This window comes from Orycteropus afer, unplaced genomic scaffold, assembly GCF_000298275.1.
Source record: "Orycteropus afer afer isolate SDZICR_OR568_19922 unplaced genomic scaffold, OryAfe1.0 scaffold00032, whole genome shotgun sequence".
NCBI classification, from domain to species: Eukaryota; Metazoa; Chordata; class Mammalia; order Tubulidentata; family Orycteropodidae; genus Orycteropus; species Orycteropus afer.
This window is the reverse complement of record NW_006921619.1, coordinates 18,041,116-18,059,385: the sequence shown is the minus strand read 5'-3', so window position 1 is coordinate 18,059,385 and position 18,270 is coordinate 18,041,116. Positions and strand designations below refer to the sequence as shown.

Below are 18,270 nucleotides of genomic sequence, written 5' to 3'. Positions count from 1 at the left end.
TTAAGGTCAGGTATCAACTTGGCTGGGCAGCTGGTAGTAGTCATTCCCTATAATGACTGGCAATCGACTCTGTGATGGGATTTAGGTTAATTCTGTTGGGGCAACACAGGTGGAATGTATCTTGAGTCCTGCCTTGCTGGAGGGTATAATTCAAATCACCACCCTTAGTTTCCCTGAGGGTATACCTACTAATCTCCTGGGAAGATTCACTCTCCTCTTGCTCTGGGGCTTTGTGTCTTGGATCATCCTCATCTCACCCCTGGATTTGGGACAGCAGCCGACATCTGATCTGCTGATCGAGGTTCATCAAACCCCGAGAGTTGGGAGGATCTGCCAGACCTACTCACGGACCCGGGACTCGCCAGCCTGCCAGCCTCCACCATTACTATGTGAGAGGAACCCTTGGGTGTCTGTGAGTTCTGTGAGGCGTTACAGCAAGATACAGAACCCTAAGACTGGGGAAATTACTGGCAGGAGGAGGAGGAGTTAATGTCTGAAATGATGAAGTGGTACGGTAGTTTGGACATTTGGGACATCTTTGACCTCTGCCTCATGGGGACCAGCCTCATGCTGATCTTTCTAAGAGAAATTGTTCAAGCAACCATACCCACAGCTATCTCTCTAGCAGGACTTAGAGAGTCTGTAATGACCAAAGGAAGTGTGTCTAAGATACTGAGACTCGGATAAAAATGAATCTGAGCATGGGTGGATGCCAGGCACACACAAGTGTGAGCATGAAACCCAGCAAAATTTTACAACTTAGAAATTTAAGTAAAACTTAAAATTTTACTTAAGAACATGGTACACCTCATCCCTTCCTAGTTCAATGAATCTAAAGGCCAGGATTCATCCCAACAAAAAGCACATCCTTCCCTATTAAATCCAGCTTCTATAAAATTCCCCCAAATCGGCCTGATGTGACTGTGCAACTTGATTTAAAACTAGAAGCAAAGTTTCAGAATTAACTTCCAAGACTCAATCCTATGTCACAACTGCAGGCTTCTGTACCTCCTCTTCAAAAAATAAACACCCTTCTCGAGCAACAGACATCTCCTCACTCACCCCACAGTCAAGTTCCTCACTCTCCTTTTCAGGTGTCAGCTTACCGTGCTGGCCTGTCATTCTTCCATCGGTGAGGTTCATCATTCTCTTTTGACTTTGGGAGTGCTGACTTAGCTGTTTTTGGCTAAGGAGAAAAAGAAAAAAGAAAAACACACATACAGAAACAGCAAACATACAAATAGAAAGATGAGATTTTGAAGATAAGGAAATCATGTCAAACTCTCCTTTACAGTAATTTCAGGTAACTTACATTTAGTTAGCCAATATAAAGTATTTTTAAACACAAGAAGAAAAAAATATAGCCACCAAGGCATATAGCAGCTGTCAGTGCAGCCAGATGAATGGGCTAACATTGGTGAACATGCTCACATCCACAGTGTTATCAACAGAACAGCTGCATGGAAGCTGACAACAATGGGCTGATTCCCAGAGACTATAAAATCTAGGTTTTTGCTTTCAAACTTATTTCTTAACACTTGACTTAGGACTGATGAGTTTCAAGCCAGAAACCAATGGCCCCAGTCAATTTTCTAGGAGACGAATTGTACCAGTACCAGTTCTAGAATCTGGAAATTGCAGAAGTCTTGATACCTGCTAGAAACATGGCCTTATCCCTCTTACCTTCCTGATGTGTCATCTTTAAAATGCCTAAAGTTTTCTAGTTGAATTTAACTGAGAATCTGAGTAACTCCTGGGCAATTCATTTTTGTAGCACAATCATCTGAGAATCCTTCTACTAAAATAAAATACATTTGTCAGGAAAAATCTTAAATCACTAAGACAGTAAAAGAGAGGTAGCTAAAAACACATAACATAGAAATAACACTTTGTTTTGAGACTGACAACTGTATAATTTCACCCACTGCCATTGAGTCGATTCCAACTCATAGTGACCCTACAGGACAGAGCAGAACCACCCCATAGAGTTTTCAAGGCTATAATCTTAACTGAAGCAGACTACCACATCTTTCTTCAGTAGAGGGGTTGGTGGGTTCCAACTACCAACCATTCTATTAGCAGCTGAGCACTTCAACCACTGTGCCACCAGGGGTCAAGCACCAGAAAATAGTAGAGAAGTACCACTGTCATTGTTTATATGTGTCTTCTTTTCCCTCATAACCACTGTGAAGACTATGAGATAGAACCAGAAACCCAGGGGAAGAAATTGTCCAAGGGAGAGAACAGTTCTAAATATCAACTGCATCATGAATACACACCTAAATTGCATTCTGGACCTAGCGCAAACTTCTTCCCTAAAAGAGCTTTGTGGTATGAATTCTCTTCCTCCTCTCCTCTGCTCTTCTTCCACAATGCTTCACCCAGAGTGGCCTTGTATTTGTTAGCTGTCTGAACATGTTTGAACTTGAAGACAGCTTGTTTTCCTCTCTACATTATACACTATTATCAAGAAAACCTAGCTTTGTCTTTCTCTCAGTCCAGAGTGGTACCCTACACACAGTACCTGATGAGTAAAGGCTATTAAACTGAACTTAAAACCACCACACACAACAATCAGATTACAGCAGTAACTGCCTATTTTCTCAACTATTTCTGAATAATGAGCAGAAGGACAGTCAAAGCTCATAGACAGTTCTTATACTTTGACAAGCAATGAGCCAGTGATAGGTATCTTTGTCAGTTTGTCTTGAATCAAGTTATGTCAAAGGAAAAAGAAATAGGTGGCATTTTATAATACAAGCACACAGAGAAAGTAGAGAGAGGGAGAGTGGCCACTGGAAATTTGAAAATACTACATTTTCCTGCACTATATGGTAACTTTTCCCATATTGTAAGTACAGTAAAAGCAGCTCATAACGAAAGGCATGTATATCTCTGTTGATCTTAAAATTAAAGGCATCACTTTTTTAATCCTAGCATTAATTTTATACAGATATATGAATTATTATTTTTCATAATGAAACAATTTTTAAAAGTCAGGCTTCACATATACATTACAGATATTTTTATACCCTAAATATATTTACAGTTGCAGACCTTATCCTAAAAGCAGAATCCCCTTTTCATTTCTCATTTTATTTCTAAGTGAAACAGGAGAGTAAAAAGCATACATATACCCCTACCTTCCACTCAGCGTCAGGCTTCCTTTTGTCCAAAGATGATTTCTCCCGTTCCTTGGCTTTCTTGTAAGCTTTCTTCTCCTCAGCCATTAGCAGTCGAGCAATTTCCTAAACAACATTCAGTCAGTATCATTAACTGGAGAGTTGTGGATAGGAAAGTACTGAGATATTTTGCGAAAATGTTGGTTAAACAAGTGTACGAACTAGCATGAACTCACCTCATCTTGGGCTACTTGAGCTGCTCTCATATCTACCTGGGTAGCCTGTAGTAAAAAAACACAAACAAGAGAAATTTAACTGGACTCCAAATGGCCCATTTTTTTTTTAAAAAAAAGACCTATTTAAAAATGGGAGCTCTGGTGGTGTAGTACCTAAGGCATGTGACTGCTAACCAGAATGCTGGCAGTTTAAACCCATCCACTACTCCTTGGAAGGAAGGTTGGGCAATCTACTTCTGTAGTGATACTGCCTCAGAAACCAGAGAGGTCGCTATGAGTCGGATTCGACTCGATGGCAGTGATTTGCGTATATAAAAACAAACAGGTAGTTGAAATTAGCTGTGATTAACATGCCTTAATTTGGTGGACTTTCACCAGCCACATCTGAGTACACTTTTACAAAACTCTACTGCAGGTGGTTGGAGTGTCAGAATAAATAAACAGTGGAGAAACAGAGATGTACAGTTTTACTGACAATGCTTCTTTAGTAAAACTGAACACTTACTCTACTCCTTTTATCTCGATTTTTCCACTCATTAAAAAATTCTGTAAGTTTTTCAACTATAATCTCAAGGTTGATTTAATTCATTTTAAAAAAAAAAAATGTCCCACTGATTCACTCGAACTTTTGTTGTGAAATGCACTCACCAAAAGTTCTTCTTCTTGCAGTTTTCTGGCAATTTCAGCATCATACCACTCTTGATCCCTGTGGGTCACTCGTGATGGAGTAGAGATAGCTTCTTTCACCCCTCTTGGTTTTGTTCCTAGACAAAACTCAATGTGATGAGAGATAACTGAGGTTGTTTTCTGGAAAGTTATAAAATTTAAGGTAAGTTTTCTTTGCTATCTAACAACAGCAGAATCTTCCACTCCAGAATTATGATTGCTGAGTATGGTGCACTTGGAATATTTTCCCCCTAGTCTGAAGGATAGGAGCTCTGGTAGCATAGTGCCTAAGGCACTTGACTGCTCACCAGAAGGCTGGCGGTTCAAACCCTCCAGCCACTCCTCGGAAGGAAGGTTGGGCAATCCTACTTCCATAGTGATACTGCCTCGGAAACCCAAGGAGGGGTCGCTATGAGTCGGGGCCGACTCGACGGCAAACAACAACAACAACAAGTCTGAAGGATGGCAGTGCAGAAAATTGACACCTTTAAGTAAAGTTACCTACTCGAACCTGCCTGGTAAAAACTCCTCTCTCATATAGTTTCTTCAATGGCAAAAATCATGTAAGGAACTGCAATTGAGGTCTTAGCAAAACAGGAAGTGAAAGGGAAAAGAGAAAAAAAAAAAAAAGAAAGTCACTGAAGTAGAAAGAATTGAGAGAAAAGAAAGTTACAGAATCTGGGTTTTAAAGGGGCTCAGCTATCAAGACCTGAGGAGATGATAGGCTTTTCATCTACCAATTCATCATCACCAATTCAGTCTTACACACTTCAATTCAGAGAGCTCAGAAACAGTAGCACTCTGTGAGCAATGAGATCCAGACACAGGTGAAGCAATGTGCTCCAAACACAGAAAAATGTTCTAGTAAGACCTAATTAATTCCTCTATTTCTATATCTGTAATAAAGAAATACATCTGCACTGTAATCAATATTTCAAATCTAAATCAACTGGCAAGACTTCCCACTTATCTCAGGGTACTCTGTACCAGAGGTGACAGGAGATTTTATAAATATTTAAGAATGGAAGATAGGCAGTGTAAGGCTGTCGTTACAGAAAATGGAAGATGCTTTTAAAAAAGAATTTTTTAAAAAAGTCAACTGAAGGAAAGTAACAAAATGGCTGGCCTCATCTTGGTAGACTAAACAGAATCTGGCACCTAGTTTTCAATCAGGTGAGCCATATTTTCAACAGTTCTTCATTGACTTCTTAATTCTTCCTTATCTTTTGCTATTCATATTCTCCCTAAGATATATTCTAAAGGAGTATGATAAAATTGTTAGAATAATGGTATTCAAAAAATATTTATCCTAAACTTGGAAAAAGGGGAAATGGAAAATAATGATTGATGATTCTCTGATATCATGCAAGAGCATTCTGTAACAAGCCAGTCTGACACTGTTGGGAAATATTACAGTATATTTGACTAATAACTCACAGCTGAAAGATGTAAATGTTTTATGACCCTGAGAGGTTAGACGTTAATCTACAGAAAATGATAAGCTGTTATGATTTTACAGTCCAATAAAGTATCCTCAAAAAAAGTGGTATGGTTTTATTGCCCTGTGGAAACTTAACCAATTTTATATTAATTTGGCAATTTCATTTTGCACTCTTTTTTCAACTGACTCTATAAATCCTGTTCTGCAAATGATCTTATAATTAGGTCTTTGTTGCCCTACTAGTTTCTTCATTATTGAGTTAAACAGAACTTGGCCACAACAAAACTTGTGCTTTTATAAAGCAAGAATTCAAATTCAGACTGATACCTAGCAAATGGAATTTAATGCAGTTCTCCCATCCATTCTAGGAGGTCTTAAAATCAAACATCTACAGTATACGGAGTGAAAATTTGTAAAACTTCGTAAAGCCAACTGAGTATAAAATGATACAGGCACTTAGCAGCTTATGTCATACGCATTTTAATGTGCTGGTAAAAATACATTTAAAAAAAAAAAAGGGCTATCTGCCTGTGACCCCCTCTAGGGGCTGTGAGTCAATGTTACTTTCAAGCTTCTTGAGCCTGTTTAAGATACACTGAAGTATGACTAATAGCCATATAGGTTAGCCAGTCCTCAGATCACATGAGCTCAGATTCACAGAATCAGAATGTGGAGTTCAATGTGATCGTCACTCCCTCACACTTCCCCCACCTGTGGAACCTAACTGGTCTTTCTAAAGCTGGATGTAGTAGAGCATCCTCACGAAGTCCACCCCAGATAGACTGTATTACTTCCTCCTCTCTTCTCCCACAGCTCTTTGTCTACGAACAGAATATATCAGATTTGTGATTGTCTGTTTATGTATCAGTCATTTTGGCTTATTTACCCTTTGAGGTTCAGATATAGGCATAAAGCCTGAAATGAGAATACTTACAGTAGTTACTCACTATGGCTTCCTGAACTGAATATTAATCTTCTTTATAACCAAGTCTGTAGTAACAGATTAAGTGATAGAGAAAACCACCTGACTTCAACCTGAATCTGCAACCCAGAAACAGGTTTCCAGATCAGAAGTGGAGCTTGACTGGGCAAGGATGAGGAAGAAAATAACAAGAGGTGCCTCTTTGGTCCTCCTTTGCCAGTAACTATCCCACCTCTGTCAAATGCAATAGTAATAAAATGGAACTAGAAAGAAGTATGGTGTAACTACAATACTACACAGTATGATGCTACAACTTCTACTGTAATAGCCACATGGAAAACATCACTACAACAGGTATCAGACAAGAACAGAGAGAGCCATTACTGTGTCAATGACAGACTTCAGAATTAAGCCTCAGCGATGTCAGGAATTTAATAGTCACCTCATTCCTATAGGTACCAAGACTCATCTGGTATAGGACCTTCAGAACACCAACTATAGAGTCAGAGTTGGAGTAAGAGCATAAAAATTAACTTAAGGCAACTTCAGACATTAAAATATTTAGGAATCACCTCCAGACTAAAACATGCCCAAATATCCAGGCCCCAGTCCAGAGAGGATAATTCCGTAATATAAGTGAGATCCAGAACACTGTGTTTTCATCAAACAGCCAATTTCATCAAAATCAATTTTGATGAAAACAAACTTAAGCTCACAATTTGAGAATTGCTACCTTAAAGAACTGGCTATCCAACTCTCCATTTTATAGATGGAAAAAATGAGGCAAAGGAAATCTAGTGCTTATAGCCCTGGGGCTTCTAGTTAGGCAAACACTGTGGGATCTTTGGGATTCACTTAAGTAAAACCAGAAATGCAAATGCTTTGATTTGGTATTAGAATCTCAGATGCATGGTTTTCGAAAATGAAGAACTGGTACCTTCACTGTACTACCTGGGATTATAAAATACTTTCAAGGAGTTGGAACATTCTCTCAGAAGCAGAAGGGAAAAGGTACAAATGTTTTTCTTCTTCCAACAGACCTGAGATTAACATTTGTAATATTTGGCTCGAGGATTTACGTCAAAGCCATGAGCACCAAGTGAAGAACGGGTTACCTAAGATGCTCTTTAAGTATACTGGTCTGTACGGGGGCTTCTAATGAGACTGTCGTTTATTACCTGTGTCACTGAGGTGGAGCCGTTCCTCACTCTCTGAAAAGGGAGGAGTCCTTGGCCTCCTTGGCCTGTGTCTCCTTTCTCTGTGCTCACCCTGCCCATGGTCCCTCCCATATACAACTTCCTTGGTGTGAAACCCAGCCTGCTGTGAGGACTTAGGTGAAAGTTGATCTTGGTGTCGTGACTGTTTTTTCAGAGTTCGATGGCTACTATTTGCCTCCCAGTCATCAGATTCAGTGTTCAGAAACACCTCGCCACTGATCTTGGGAAGTGGAGGTCTCCGTAGTCTCTCATAACCACACCGTTTCCCTTCACGCTGCTCACTGGTAATCTGGAGATTGTCCCTCACTTTGCCCTGGCGACAGGATGACAGAGATTGCTCTGGTGAACAGTGTTCTTCCAGGTCTTCCAAGTTATCCAGCAGAATTTTTGGTTTCTCCTTCTGCATCATAGGCTTTCCATCATTTTTGAGTCTACAAGGCCTTGAGAATTCTGAATCTAATTCTCTGGCCCTCCTTGACCTTGGCTGGTCTGAGTGGAGATGGAAGGATGTAAAAAATAGAAACGGAGGTTAACTTAATGAGAGCATGACCTCACTAAACAGGGGAGAGACAGGGCCCGTGTTTAACATATTTTATAATAGAGAAAACATCTTTTTCACCTTAACAAATTGAGTAGAGTGGATGAGCATTTACTGAAATGGTCCATGCATACAGGAAAGATTCTGAGTGCAAACCCAAAAAAGTAAAAAATTAAAATAAAATTAAGTGAAAGAGCATAAATCTGAAAGAGGCACTTGATCACGATTAAGTAGAGTTATAAAGTATTTGAATATTTGCCAATAACAACAATTACAACCACTGAATGTTAAATTCTACTTATAAAACCAATTTAGCAGAGTCCTCCAATTTAGAATCGGTAAAGGTAAAATAATGATGGTTGAAGGAGTCTTGTAAAATGGAAAAATAAATTAAGCTTTGTGATTTCAGTCAAAAGATTTCCAACTATTCTTATTAGGAATGATAATAAAGTTTACTTCAGAAAATAATCCACAGTTTCCTCTACCCCCCCCCCCTCAGGTGGTCAAAGCAAACACTGGCACTCCTGTCAAAGAACATCCCTACAGTACAGTTCAATACAGAAGGGGGCAGAGTAGAGGAGAATGTAACGAGCAAATGATCCTACTATCATTAGATAACTCTATTCCTGTTAATTGAAACTTGGCAGAAAAAAAAAAAATTAAGGATGCCATAATGAAAAAATAAAGGGGTCACTTACTAAATATATATTTTTTAAAAAATTATGATACTTTAGTCTTTGTATAAAGACAGACTGTAGCATATGTCAAATATACAAATCCTAAAGTTTAACAGAAATTTCAAAAACAGCACAGAGATGGGTGCTTTTGTCAGGTCTCACGTAGACAAAAGCCTACTGTGAGAACAACGGAAGTAAAATGATATGCACTTCACAAAGTGTATTTATTTTATTATTTTCAAGATTATACCTAAGTTTTAAGAGGAAAAAAAGTCCTCAGTTCATGATAAATTGCTAAAATAACTGGTTATGCATGCTCCCTGCTAGAATCAATCACTTGCTGATCTGGATTTGAAACAGCCATCATAAGTTGATGAGATGTAGAGAAGATAAAGGACTATACAATTTCTTAGTTTTTAAGATTTTATTTTTAATCTAATACTGTTAGTCTGATAAACAAATAGAGCAAGGGGGAAAGATTAGCTAACTGCATCATTGCTGCTGTAAGCTTTCACCCCAAAACCTCAAATTGTTTTCCCTTAAGTTTTCTAGGAAAAGGGAAATTTACTACAAAGATAACATGTAAATTAAAATCTTTCTTCTAAACAGTCTGTAAAAGTATCTATCTTCATAATGTACAGTTTTATACAAAATAAAAGTGAAACAGAACAATCACTCTCTGGGATAAGAATGGATTTGCTCATTTAATGAAACTTATTTTAAATGTATCTTGACAGCTGAGAAAGAATCAATTATTTCTATGATTGTATGATTGTCAAACATTGTATTGACTGGCTACTTAATGAAGGGCCACATGCTGGGAACAATGGTTTACAGGGTTAGTACCAAAACACATCCAAAGGGCTGCATGAATGCAGATCTCCTTTAAACCTAAAAGAAACAAGAAGGGTTTTGTTTGTTTTTAACAGGGACCTGTGACACTATGATTGCTTTGTTTTTTTAATTCCTTCTAAATAATTAACAATATTAGTAGCTTTACTTGAGGAGAAAATATACTGTAAATATTAGAGAAGAACTATCACCACATTTTTCAGAGTCAACTAGGATAAATATTTATTGCTTTTTCACCGGATAAGGTATTTTTAAACCTCTAAAAGATGAAAAAGGCAGGAGTGGAGGGAATCTGTTTGAATTCTCTAAAATTTGCCCATTCTAGTTGAGGATTGAGAGTTACATGTTTCTTGGTATCAAGTTATTTGGCAAATATAATTAACACCCTCATAGCCAGAAACTATATATATTTTATACGTGTGCCTCCATGTTTGTCTTTCAAAATGAAATTACTTTCCTTTAGATATACAAAACCCTGTATTATACACATACAATATTAATATATGTATAAATAATAGCACTTTACAGTTTATCTTTCACCAAAATCACATTATTTGACCTCCTCAACATCTTTGTAAAAGATGGATTTTTAGAATCTTCATTTTACAGATGAAAAACCAAGCTTAGGGAGATTATAATAGAAAGCTATAGAAAGCTTTCTTAAAATTATACTTGTTTTAAGGAAAGGATAAAATGTGAACCCAGGTCTTAAGACTCTCTCTCTCTGTCTCTATCCATCTGTCTATCTATCTATCTGAAATACAAGTAAGTGGTTTTGAAAGAAAAACATGGACTCACAAATGGAAAGCCACAGAATTTCACAGTTGCTATAAATGTGACAGATGTTTCAGATAATTGCAAATTTGCAGACTATCTATTTATGATCAGTGTTAAAGGTTTAAATTATTAAAGATTAATTAAACTAAAAGCTTAAAATAGACCACTTCTGTAATGCTAAACTGTCATTATTATGTAAGTAAAGCAAAATCATATTACACATAAAGATAGAGAAGTACAATGAAAGAATATCCACAATGTGTTGGGAAAGGATCACTGCAAAGAATATAAGGACTGCTTTGTAAATATGAGCTGAACTATAATGTGGTTTCTGTAGAATACACATTTCTCTAACTCAAAAGCATGGACTGCATATTTAGCAATATATAATCTTCCAACAACAACAAAGTGGAGGTGAGAAGAACTCCAATTCTAACACAAGCATGCTTAGAAAGATCATTACTTCCTATTCCCTAATTTTCCGACTCTAAAAACCAAATAAATATACCACTCTCTAAAAACTTACAAAAAAGTACATTAAATGAAAACTGAAAAGATACTTTTTAACTTTTGTTGTTGTTGTTGTTGTTACATGCCATCGAATGGGACCTGACTCATAGAGACCCCTCCTTGGGTTTCTGAGGCAGTATCACTATGGAAGTAGATTGCCCCATCTTCCTTCCAAAGAGTGGCTGGTGGGTTTGAACCACCAGCCTTGTGGTTAGGAGTCAAGTGCCTTAGCCACTATGCTACCAGAGCTCCTTTTAGTACCCTTGAAAAACCACTCAATTTTTAACACAGTCCCTGTTCTCGAAATACGAATCAGGTAGACATAATGCTGGTCAAAATAACCAGGTTTGAGTTCTAATCAACAAGTTGATACAAGTCTTTAATAGAGAAAGGTTAAAATTAATATTTTAGTATATGTAATTACTTGCAATGCCAATGCTTTAAAAATAGATTTAAATAGTTACTTTATATGTAGTGAATACACCTGCAGAGCAAAATTGAAAATAAAAACAATCAAAAAACACCCAACGACATTTCTAAGAATTTAATTAAAGCCAAAGAACAACTCCTTACCTTCTGTTCTCTAGCACAGCAAAATACAGCAGCAATTTTTCTTTTTAAATGATCTAATACATAATTTCATCAGAAAAACCAACATAAGGAAGACAGCTATCAAAAGAGCTGAGCATTTTACAAATGGAGGCAGAACACATCAAGCAATAAAGATAGAAAATCAACCTGCTTACTAAACAGGCCATAAGACTGAGCTCTGTTATTATGATAAATTTAGAACCATGTGAGCCATGGGCAAGAGTGGTAATATTTCCACCTTTATATATGCATGTCTTTCATTTCGTTCATCAAAGACAAACGCCCACTTAGCTTTTTATAATGGAATCACAGAGAAGTGACTGATACTTAGTTTGTCAGGGCCTTTGGAATCTTTGACCTTAAAATACTCACTCTCAAAGACTTAGTTGCCGTTAGGTTTTATTCATTTTCTCTAGTTATTCAAAATCCCAAGTCTGCTCTTCAGCAAACACTGACACCAGAAACTACAGAAATGTGTTTCTTTTGAGAGATGTTTGAAAAATAATACTCCTTTCCTTTCCCAACACACTCTTAAGATAAAGAATCACAAATAACACAACTGCCGCCACCACAGTGCAAAAGCAGGCACTAGAGAAGGCACACTTTAAAAGGATTTCTCTCCTAGGTAGAAATTATTCTATATTGTAATCAGAGAGCAAAAAAGCATCAACAGGAAAGAATGAATAGGAAATCTTAAACCTAATATTGTTTAGCATCAGCAGACAAAATCACTTGTGTAAATTAAAAAGAGACGCATAGAAAGAAGTTCTGTTACCCAGTAACTGATACACAGTGTACCTTCTTTATTCATCACACTTTGTTGCTTCATACAGTACTGCCCAGACTTCCTTGAAAAAGTCAAGTCCAAAGACTTATTCACCATCTTGCCAGGGCTTTGAACTAGGTTCAGTCATGGCTGATAGAGCACACATGCTGGATAGGAACCAAATCTCTTACATAACAGGCAGCAGTGCCTTGCTCAAAGATGGCAGCCAACAACACATTCAAAAGTGGCACAGTCAGCTGCCATCTCTGAGCAGGGTACTGCTACCTGTTTCCTAAACTGACTGCCATCGTATCAATTCCAACTCACACAACCCTATAGGTCAGAGTAGAACAGCTCCACAGTATCCAGGATTATAAATCTTTATGGAAGTAGACTGGTCATATCTTTCTCCTATAGAGCAGGGGACCATCTGTTTAGCAGCCGAGTACTTTATGTACTGCACTACCAGGGCTTCTGCCTCTTTCCCAGTTGGGTTCAAATCCTGTGCAAAAGAGATTTGGTTGTTATGCAATCTGTAAGCTCTGTTGGCCACCGACTGTACTGTTTCAAACCAGTTTAAAGCCCTGCATTTTGTACAACCAACTTCATGTGATTAGAATGCAATTCAGCATTCTGACTGGCTACGGAACACAAGAATGCATGCCAATTATTACAAAACTATATTCAAGTTTTAATAGCCATAAAAAAAAAAATGACTTCTCATCCAAACAACAGATGAATTCATTAGATTCAAATAGAATCTAGCCATCAATCTCAATGAACCCAGTGCCTTTGGATAGGAGAAACCTTCCCAGGTACACTTTATGGACAAATTTAAAAGAAGTGTCTTGCGAATGAGTCTAAGGATGGAGTAGGTTATGATGTAGTTATTATTACCTCCATCTTCATAATAGTAACTATCTCCATAAGCACTGGCTCCAGAGGACTCTAGAAAGTGTTTCTTTCGTCTTTTTTCTTCCTGTAACTCCTTTTCTTGCAAAATGCGAGCTATGTCCTACAAACACAGAGAGAATGAAAATAAGTATTAGCAGAGAATGAACAAATCCCATACAGTGACCCCACAGGTCACACTTTTATGGATTCTGTCACGGCTCACCAGACTTTCTGGAATTACTATCATGCTTTCCAAACGTCACAGGTGACTGCTCTGCAGGAGTGGCACGTGATCCAAACGAGCAAAAGAGGCTGCTGCCTCTTATTTTTTAAATTGAAATTTAAATCTAACTAAATCTGAAGACATGGAAATGTACCATTTCCTTAAGCTGTTTATACACCAGAACCTACTGGGCATTTACAGAGTAGTATGTATGAGCTCTACCTCCAAGTTCACTAACTCTGGCTAGAAAATGGCCCAGGAATCTATTAAAAAAAAAAATTATAAATTGTATTTATAATTCATTTTAAAAATTAAAAAAAAAAGTTCTTTCAGTGATTCTGATTTGGTTTTTCATTACAGCATAATTGTCTTAACTGAAAAAGAGAAAATAATTACCAGCAGACTGCCTGCTTCGTCCTCAGACAAGTTTTTAGCACTTATGATTTGCAAAGGACTATGAATACAGAGTGATGAATAATGTTCTATTTCCCAAGAGATTACCCTCCTTCTATGAAAACAAAGGTAAAATGAACTTAAATGCCAGAAAGAGGATTAAAACATCTATGGGAGTACAAAAGAGGAAATATTGTTGCTTATAGGGTCACTATGAGTCAGAATCAATCAACTCAACAGCAATGGGTAAAGGAACTAGTACAAGGCTTTGCATTTGAATTAGGTTTCGAGCAAAAAACAGAATTCCAATGGACAAAGTAGGAAAAGAAAAAAACATCAGCAAAGGTATGGACATCTCAGTGGGCAATGATATAGGGTACAGCCAAGAGTCTTATTAGAACATAGGGTGTAATATGTTGTAGAATAAGGTGAGGCTGAAAACAGTCCAAGGCTGAGTCACAAAAGCTCCTGATAAACAATCTCAAGAAATCTGCAATCTATATCATAGAGGATGAAGTATTATTAAAGGTTCTGAATTGAAGAGAGACAAGTTCAAGTCAGTGTTTTGAATAGAATATCATCTCTATAAAAGTCCCAAAATACAATGCATACACTTTTATGTTCATGTATGTTTCTGGAGAGAAGGTCTAGAGTTGTCACCAGATTCTTAAAGGTTTACAGAAATATGGCAACAAATGATACTTTTTTTCTATTATAATAAAGGATGCAAGGACTGCTTAGATGTTAATAATGTAAATTTGAAACAAGAATTACTATCTTCTCTCTTTCAATTTTCTAGGTAAGTCCAAGTAAAGAATGTACTGATAACCTAAGAGTATGAATTAAACTACTCAGGCTTAAGGCGCTCTTCCTGTTCAACTGTCTCTTACTTCCTAAATGAATTAATTTAATAAATCTCTCAGTTTCTACCAGGTGCAAGGCCCTGTGCCATGTTCATTATCTTGGATGTCATATAAATTAATACATCAGTATATGAGGAAGAGAGACGAAGGACAGACGGAAATTTCTCCCACCAAACCATCTTCCATATAATAGAGTTTTCCAAATCTTTGTACTTTTTATAGACGTAGAAAGAAAATTCAAACTCTTCCCTGAGTTTTCAGGCTCACTAAGTACCCAACATTACATTTTGCTAAGTGGTTTGCTTTACAGAGAACAAAAAATTTCCTTTGTTGTAGCTGAGAAAAAAAAAGAAGAAGAAAAATTAGTATGCCCAACTGCCAGCAGAAATTACTAAACTACTCTCCAAGCATCTTATAATTGCTTTCCTACTATTGAATTTAGTTGTAATGAATAAACAGAAATAAGCCACACTCCCACTGTGAAGAACCAGGAGAGAAACAAAGATGATGTCTCTTCTCAGTAATGCTTTAACTAGTAGAATAATAATATCATACTATGTCATACACATTAGCATTGAAACCTCTTTGCTTTTCTATGACCCCAGTTCATTTTTGAGTAAACTTCTGTCCAGGTAAGAAAAAGTTTGCTAGGCTTGAGATGGGGAAGAGGTAAAAAATCCAAATGAAAACTGCTGCAGGATTACAGCAGGGGTTAGCTCAAGTCAGTTCTCCACCCTTCTTTCCACTTCACTGTCCAATGAGCTCAGTTAGGTGATTTCAATATAATTTCCCCTGAAACAACCAAACACAGCAAATATTAGTCACAAACCTTGGATGTAGTTAACTGGCTTAGTCATCTTTGACATAAACAACTTTCATGCTTCTCAGCTTCCTTCCTATTAGAGGTTGGTCTAAAACAGCATTTCCTAAACTGTGTTCCCTGGTCTCAAAAAGATTCTCCAAATACACACAAAGCATTCAATGGAAAGTGTGTATCATACCAAACTTTTCAAAGTATACATTAGTATATTTAACAGTTTGATAAAATGAAAAAAAAAAATCTTCCTGTAACCCAGGATTTTCTTAATTTCATTAATGAAAGATGTCTCTTTTTCACATTAAAAAAAATAAGCCTTACATAGAATTGATGCTGGTGTTAAGTGCTATTATGTCAATTTTTGACTTACAGCAACCTCAACGTGACAAAGTAGAACTGCCCCGTAGGGTCTTCTAGGATGTAATCTTTATGAAATAGATCACCAGGTCTTTCCTTTGTGGGGCTGCTGGGTGGGTTCAAACCACTTAACCATTGTACCACCCGGGCTCCTTTATATAGAATTAGTGTTCCATAAAACACAACTTGGAAAAACAGAAATCTAAAAGAATTCTTAAAGCCTTTTAAAGTCATTTTCAATTATTTTTTAATTAGTAAGATTAATCAGGTAGATAAACTGTGGGCTAATTTGCAAAAATAGCTCCATTACATAAAAGTAGATCATTACACTTCCTTATAAACATGCAATTAACATCTCAGTAGGGAATGACTGCTAACCAGAAGGCTGGTGGTTCAAACTCACCAGCCACTCCTTGGAAGGAAGGTTGGGCAATCTACTTCCATAGTGATACATCCTTGAAAACCCAAGGAGGGGTCACTATGAGTCAGGTTCAACTTGACAGCACATAACAAATAACAGAGAATTCAAGGCAGGTAAAATCCCAAAAGAAATCTTCTCCAAGAGCAGGAACAATGGATAATGTCATTTTATGGCAAGTAACTTCATACATCCCATGTTCCAATTATGCAACCATTAATAATCGGAACATGGAATGTATGAAATATGAATCTAGGAAAATTCCAAGTAGTCAAAAGTGAAATGGAACACATAAAAATCAATATCCTAGGCATCAGTGAGCTAAAAAGGACTGTATTGGCCATTTTGAATCCAACAATCATATTATGCTCTACTATGCTAGGAATGACAAACTGATGAGAATGGCATTGCTATCATCATCAAAAAGAACATCTCCAGATCTGTCCTCAAATATAATGTTGTCAATGATAGGATAATATCCATATGCCTACAAGGAAGGCCAGTTAACATCACTATTATTCAAATGTACCCACCAACTACTAAAGCTGAAGATGAAGAAATTGAAGATTTTTACCAACTTCTGTGTCTGAAATTGACCAAACATGCAATCAACATGTACTGATAATTATTGGTGACCAGAATGTGGCAGTTAGAAACAAAGATCACCAGTAGTTGGAAAACATGGACTTGGTGATAAAAATGACATCAGAGATGACATGACAGAATTTTCCAAGACCAATTATTTATTCAATGCAAGTATCTTTTTTCAATAACATAAATGGCAGCTATACATGTGCACTTTGCCACCAGGAATACACAGAAATCAGATTGACTACATCTGTGGAAAGAGGCAATGAAAAAGCTGACTATTATCATCAGTAAAACAAGGCATTTACTGACTATGGAAGAGACCATCAATTGCACATATATAAGTTCAAGTTAAGCTGAAGAAAATTAAAACAAGTACCGGAGAGCCAAAGTATGACCTTGATTATATCCCACCTGAATTTAGAGACCATCTAAAGAATAGATTTAACAAACTGAACACCAAAGCCCAAAGACCAGACAAGTTGTGGAATGACATCAACATCATTCATGAAGAAAGCAAACGGTCATAAAAAATACAGGAAAGAAAGAGAAGACCAAAATGGATGTCAGAAGAGACTCTGAAACTTGCTCTTGAGTGGAGAATATCAAAAGCAAATGGAAGAAATGCTGAAAAAACAGAACTGAACAAAAGATTTCAAAGGGCAGCTCAAGAAGACAAAGTATTACAATGAAATGGGCAGAGACCTGGAGTTACAAAACCAAAAGAGACAAACACACTCAGTATTTCTTAAGGTGAAAGAAGTGAAGAAAAATTTCACGCCTTGAGTGGCAATACCAAAGGATTCTATGGGCGAAATATTGAGTGATGCAGGAAGCATCAAAAGAAGATGGAAAGAATACATAAAGTCACTGTACCAAAAAGGTAGTCAATGTCCAACTATTTCTGGAGGCTGCATACAATTAACAACCAATAGTACTGAAGGAAGAAGTCTAAACTGTACTGAAGGAATCGGCAAAAAAACAAGGCTCCAGGAATTAATGGAATACCCACTGAGATGTTTTACAAATGGATGCAGTACTGGAGATGCTTATTAATTTATGCCAAGAAATTTGGAAGATAGCTTCCTGGCCAACCAACTGGAAGAGATCCATGTTTGTGCCCATTCCAAAGAAAAGTGATCCAACATAATATGGAAATTATCAAACAACATCAACACTATCACACGCCAAGTAAAATTTTGCTGAAGATAATTCAAAAACAGTTGAAACATTATATTTACAGGTAACTTCTAGAAATACAAGCTGGATTCAGAAGAATATGTGGAACAAGGGATATCATCAACTGTTATCGGATAGATCTTAAATGAAAGCAAAGATTATCAAAAGATGTCTACCTGTGTTTTATTGCCTATGAAAAGACATTTTACTGTATGAATCATAA

The 18,270-nt window shown here is 37.0% G+C and overlaps 1 protein-coding gene across 1 annotated transcript in view; it reads right to left on the bottom strand.

Moving 5' to 3' along the window:
- The window catches only part of CCDC50 (coiled-coil domain containing 50), a 104,985-nt gene that overhangs the window by 9,107 nt on the left and 77,608 nt on the right, over window positions 1–18,270 (bottom strand). The window contains exons 6-11 of the mRNA XM_042780289.1: window positions 13,213–13,330; window positions 7,566–8,093; window positions 4,007–4,122; window positions 3,359–3,403; window positions 3,144–3,248; window positions 1,107–1,186 (exon numbers count right to left, since the gene is read on the bottom strand). Coding sequence (XP_042636223.1) covers window positions 1,107–1,186; window positions 3,144–3,248; window positions 3,359–3,403; window positions 4,007–4,122; window positions 7,566–8,093; window positions 13,213–13,330 — 992 coding nt within the window. The remainder of the gene's footprint in view (window positions 1–1,106; window positions 1,187–3,143; window positions 3,249–3,358; window positions 3,404–4,006; window positions 4,123–7,565; window positions 8,094–13,212; window positions 13,331–18,270) is intronic.